Source organism: Setaria viridis, chromosome 7, assembly GCF_005286985.2.
Source record: "Setaria viridis chromosome 7, Setaria_viridis_v4.0, whole genome shotgun sequence".
Classification (NCBI taxonomy): domain Eukaryota; kingdom Viridiplantae; phylum Streptophyta; class Magnoliopsida; order Poales; family Poaceae; genus Setaria; species Setaria viridis.
The window spans coordinates 12,664,432-12,669,629 of record NC_048269.2 but is presented as its reverse complement, the minus strand read 5'-3'; the positions used below and the strand labels follow the sequence as shown (position 1 = coordinate 12,669,629).

At 38.6% G+C, this 5,198-nt stretch overlaps 1 protein-coding gene across 1 annotated transcript; it reads right to left on the bottom strand.

Moving 5' to 3' along the window:
* Positions 1-1,661: 1,661 nt before the first annotated feature.
* LOC117865405 (short-chain dehydrogenase TIC 32, chloroplastic) lies at positions 1,662-4,860 on the bottom strand. The gene is made up of 6 exons (XM_072295275.1): positions 4,752-4,860; positions 4,118-4,349; positions 3,814-3,893; positions 3,337-3,550; positions 3,158-3,236; positions 1,662-1,820 (listed from the first exon to the last, which is right to left on the bottom strand). Exons 1-6 carry the CDS (start codon positions 4,858-4,860, stop codon positions 1,662-1,664), a joined length of 873 nt encoding a protein of 290 aa, XP_072151376.1.
* Between the last annotated feature and the right edge of the window lie 338 nt (positions 4,861-5,198).

The following is a 5,198-nucleotide window of genomic DNA, read 5'->3' as shown; positions in this document are numbered from 1 at the left end:
CATCAAAACTATAGCTTTATGAGAGGATGAAAAGTCAGATAAATGTGCGAGTTGCAGATTTGTATTACCTACACTGTGCACTTGCTACAATATGGAAAAACGTTTAACTGCATCCCCTGTGGGAGATAGTGAAACTTGAAATATTAGGATGGTGGATTACAGAAATTTAACTTCTCCGATGGCATAAAGCCAGCTTCCTAGCTGCTATTCAATTTATCGACCTAATGCACACGTTGTGCTCAACAATCTTCTACCATACTCGATCTTTCAGTGCACCAAGCATTCTGCTACAGATATGAACGCAATCCTTGCTAGGAGTAGAACATAAGCTGAAAGACACATTCGTGCATTTTATTCTCCACAAGATTTTATAGAAAATAAACTGCCATGCTTCTTTGAGTTGGCACTAGAGGTTTTACGCACGCTACTAGAGTATCCTGACAGGTTCGTGGATAAGCCATCATTTGATTGCACATTGCGTTGGCTAGCAACGCAAGTCATTTCACAGCCTGGGTTTGGCGGTTGGAGGGTAAAAGATCGTTCGTTCAATTCCAGGATAAAATCTTCTACTATCGTCTGAACGATCAGCGTTGCTATTTACATGAAGATGGAAAGCCTGATGACTCTTGTGTTGTAGGCTTGGTACAATTTTTTAAAAGAAAAAAAATCTGTAGTGTAAGTTGCAAAATGTGATTAATTGACTACAGAATTTATCATGCAATCGGTTAACGCGACTATAGTCAACAATTTATTTTCAATTTCTAGAACAATTAACAGGAAAAACAACTTTATTCTCTCCACTGGCTGACATTATCGTATTTTTGAAACTAACACATTGAATAAATGAACTGAAGCTCAGAGAACAGTGCAATTTAGTGCTCCGAATAGTTCATCTCAACAATCCTTAATGCTCCATCGACGTTTGGAACAATTCAACAAAACCCTGTTGACCACATGCACCTCTACTTATATGATAAACAATAAATAAGAAAATAATTAACTGGCACCTATATATTCGATTCAACTGGAAAAAAGTAATTTTGCGTAATAATTTCAAAGACAGCCTTATTCCTAACATTTTGGTCAACCACAAGACTCAGCAAAACCAAACAAGCAATGATCCCATAGCAAGTCTATTGTCATGCCTTCTGCTAGCTCGTAAACGAGCAACCCTCCAGGAACAAGTTGCCGTAACTACAATGAATGATAAAGACCCAAGTAGTACTTGATCGGATCACGAACTTGAAAGCCAAGATAGCATACATGAATGCAGCATAACCCCAAATATAATACCTTAGTACAGTAGAACATAAGCCTGAAAACGTTCTTGCAATTTTTGTCTCAAAAGTCTCACTGGAATCAGAGATATTGGGAAATAAACTACATACGGAATATTCAGAAATATGGGTTACATAAGAGTCCAAACAAGTTACAATAGTACCTATTGCACAGCTACATGCTACATAATAACGACACCTCACTCAATTTGAACATGTTTACATTCACTATCCATTTGTCTGAACAAATCTTTTAGCTCATAACCTCAGCATTTTTTTCTGAAGAGACATAACCTCAGAATTTTTGTTCCTTCAATGTTTTACTTGGCTGGTTATTTCCTCAAATAGTATTTCACAGAATCACAGTTGTTGCACCAATTTGAATCAATGGACTAGGCTCGCACTAAAATCCCAGAGCCTTTTCACCAATTCCTTATCAGTTGCAGGAGATTTTGGATCAGTAGCATTGCAGTCTATAAAGTATTTGCCAGTGACTCCAGCAACCTGAGGATGCAATGCCAGATAACAAACTGTGGCCGCACCCTGCAGAAAGGCCAATGACAAGCAGTGGGCGAGTTTCAATAGTTGCAACAATCAACAGACCCATTTACAAGGGTTTGTATGTTTGACTGCAAATGACTTCCTCATGTTTGCTTAATTAACTTGTCGCCTAGCATACTGTTGTATGGTCCAACTGTTCCATGTGACCCACTTTTTGCCCCCTGAAACCAGTTGGGTAGATTCCAGACAATTCTACATTGCCAATATCATTTACGCAGAGAAGACTATGGCATGTTCAATATTCAATTATGGTAAAGCATATGCAATTTTAGTCAAAATATAAAGCTTATGATGATAATAGTGCATCAATTATCTAGGTTTGTGCAATGCTTAGTTTAAAAGTTCACATTGGCAGAGCAATGCATTCATAAGGCTGGGGCTAGCGGAGCCAGACATACACCATAACTAAAACATCAATACTATCAGCTTTGGATTTGTGAAATAAGCATATATATTCTCGTTAAACATAGATAGACAAACTTAAACTGCCCATATAATGAAATAAAAAAAAGCCACTTTTTTTTAAGAAGGAAAATTCAATTTATCTTTACAGGATTGAAAACTTACTATAAGAAGGAAAATTCAATTTATCTTTACAGGATTGAAAACTTACTTGACCAACATCTTTCAATATAAATTTGCCAAGCGTACACATAAGACCTGAAATAGAAATAATAAAAGGTAAGACAAAATTTTTTAACAGACACCTTCATAAATTTAATGTAACTACTAAATTATGGACTGTGCATTTTAGAAAAAGAAAGATTATAAGTAAAGCTCATAGCAATGATGATTCAATAAAATAACAGTGGCAAATTTAGGAGGCTTAAATATGGTCTACTTTTAAATCACTGAATGGACTAGTCAAATATATCCAAACCATGTAAGAAAGCCCAGTGATGCATTATGTTGGTGCAAACTTCTCCTGGGTGAAGCGAGTTGACTACTACTTTTGCATTTTGTTCCTGTCAGCAGAGTAACAGATAACTGTGAGAAATATTATTTATTCACAGAGCAGATCCAAAATAAAACAATGATAATGATTTCAGTCCAGTTTTCGTGTTTCTAAGATTTTCATTTTAACTCTGAACTAGACCTCAGGGGGAAGACGACCCCCCGGCATAACCTTAAGAAGTCAACTTAGTAGAAGAGCAATAAGTTCTGTTACAAACATGTGACATCCAAATTAAATCTTACTGTTCACATAAAAGCATAAATCATATCATCTGTAAATATTTAGTCAGCATGCATCACCAGACTAAACAATGCAATCGTATGCACACCTTCACCATCTGAATCAAAAATTAAAGTGCAGGTACCTTCAAGTTTTTAGAAAGTTCATTTGAGTGCAATATGTTGGCGAGCTTAGATTGGCCGTATGCTGAGAATCTGCTATAACTGTCATTTGTCAAAAAGAAGTTAGATTTTGCTGTCATGCTTCTTTACAAACGTTATTTTCCAGAAATGAAGTGAGCTAATAATTCAGTAGCCAATTTATGACAAGATGAAAGTGAAAAACATTACTTTGAAATGATGTGGTTGGTTGAGGAGAAAATACCCAGATTCATCATTGATCTTATGGAAACGGATTCCCTCCCGGTATGCATGCTTGTAACCTTGAGATGAAACAATCACAATCCTTCCTTCTATGTCACTCTGTTCAGCTGTAACTTTGATCTTCTCGAGCAAAAGATCAGTCAGCAGAAAATGGCCTACGTCACAGGACCCAATTGCAAGATGTAGTAAGGGCCAGAAAATTTTCCAATAACTACTATGAATCATGTGTAACGATATTCAACCAACTGTAGTGAAGTAAAGTGAAAGAGACATTGTATAGCTTTAGTGTTGCAAAAAGTTTTACTCGTTGACTTTTTTAACTAGAAAATTTTTCTTTGACGAAACAGGGACTCTTTAAAATTGTACTTTCTTTAGATAAATGGCAACATAAGAGTGTAGGACGACAAGTGCGGCATACCAAGGTGATTTGTTGCAAAATGCAGCTCAATGCCATCTTCTGAAAGCTCAAAAGGAACAAACGCAATCCCTGCATTATTACTTTAGACAAAACACAGCCAAATCATTTTTGTGTAACCATAAGTAACACCAAATGAGAACGTGTAAAACAAAAAGGTAATGCACAAACAGCAATGGCAAAATTCTTAAGGCATTGGCTATACTACAACTTTTAGTAACTAATGAGCATCACATAATTCTCTACTTCAATGAGCTCAGTCCAGTATTAGGTTGGTCCTGAAGATTAGTTATGCATTTATACTTACATCAGAATGTTCAGGGGAAGGTTTAGCGCATTGAAATTTTTGACAAATCTTCTCACTGACGACATGGAGCTAAGGTCAAGCTCCAGGACCTCAATCTTGGCCGTAGGAATCTGTCTCACAATCTCTTCCCTCACGCGCGCACCGGACAATGTATTCCTCACACCCATCACCACCTGGACCCCTCGCAGCGCAAGAACCCGGCATGTTTCAGTACCAATCCCATGAGATGCACCTGTAGGTGAGAAGCATTACCGTCAATGGCAATTGCTATCAATTGTAAGCCACCTTAATTTTCAGACCAACTGCACAATTTGAGATGCAAATCAAGAACGACTGCAATAATTGCTTACATCTAGTGGTATGTGATACACTGTCACTACCTGCTGAACTGAAAAGCAAGAAGCGGAGGAGCAAACAAAATCACAGAACAGTAAAAAAAAAGATTTCGCCCCTAATTTCACAAGATTGAGCAATACTTGGGGGGGATAAACAATCGTAGAAGACTGAAAGTCAAGAATAAAAGGAGGAACGAATCAAGAATCGCTGAATTCAGTCAAGGACAAAGTACGACTACGGGAGCAAGAGTTGACTTAGGTTGAGAGGGAGGTAAGAGCGGGTATGCAAGCGGAGTGACCTGTGACGATGGCGACGAGGCCGCAACCATCGATGCCGGCGGTGACCTCCTCGGCGGTGGACGACGGCGAGAAACCCGAGGGGGCCCTCCGCCTCAGCAGTCCCAACATGCCGTATGATACTGCAAACTCGGACTTGGTGTAGTGTTACTGTTGACGACACCTGCCTTGGACAGGTAATCCACAGTGACTCGTACGTTCATCAGAAACAAACTCACTGTACACAGCGACGAATAAATTATGTTTTTAGATAGTCTTAATTCAATTATTTTAAAATTTGATTAGTTTTTCAATAACTCACGTAGACGCATGCGCACTCGCCCCTTCAAACACACGCATGCAACCCTACCCCTGAGCCCTCCGAAGAACTGAACTGGCAAATCCTCGAGATTGACAAAGTCGCCACTGACGCCTCGCTGTCAACGGGCATGTCGCCTACCGCTGAAAGA

Excerpts from the sequence above, each read along its gene's own strand:
- LOC117865405 (XM_072295275.1), bottom strand. The coding sequence starts at position 4,860 with ATGTTGGGACTGCTGAGGCGGAGGGCCCCCTCGGGTTTCTCGCCGTCG. Across the intron at positions 4,350-4,751 it reads CCTCGTCGCCATCGTCACAG|GTGCATCTCATGGGATTGGT; the intron begins GTCACTCCGCTT and ends TCTCACCTACAG. Across the intron at positions 3,551-3,813 it reads TTTTGCAACAAATCACCTTG|GCCATTTTCTGCTGACTGAT; the intron begins GTATGCCGCACT and ends CCTGTGACGTAG.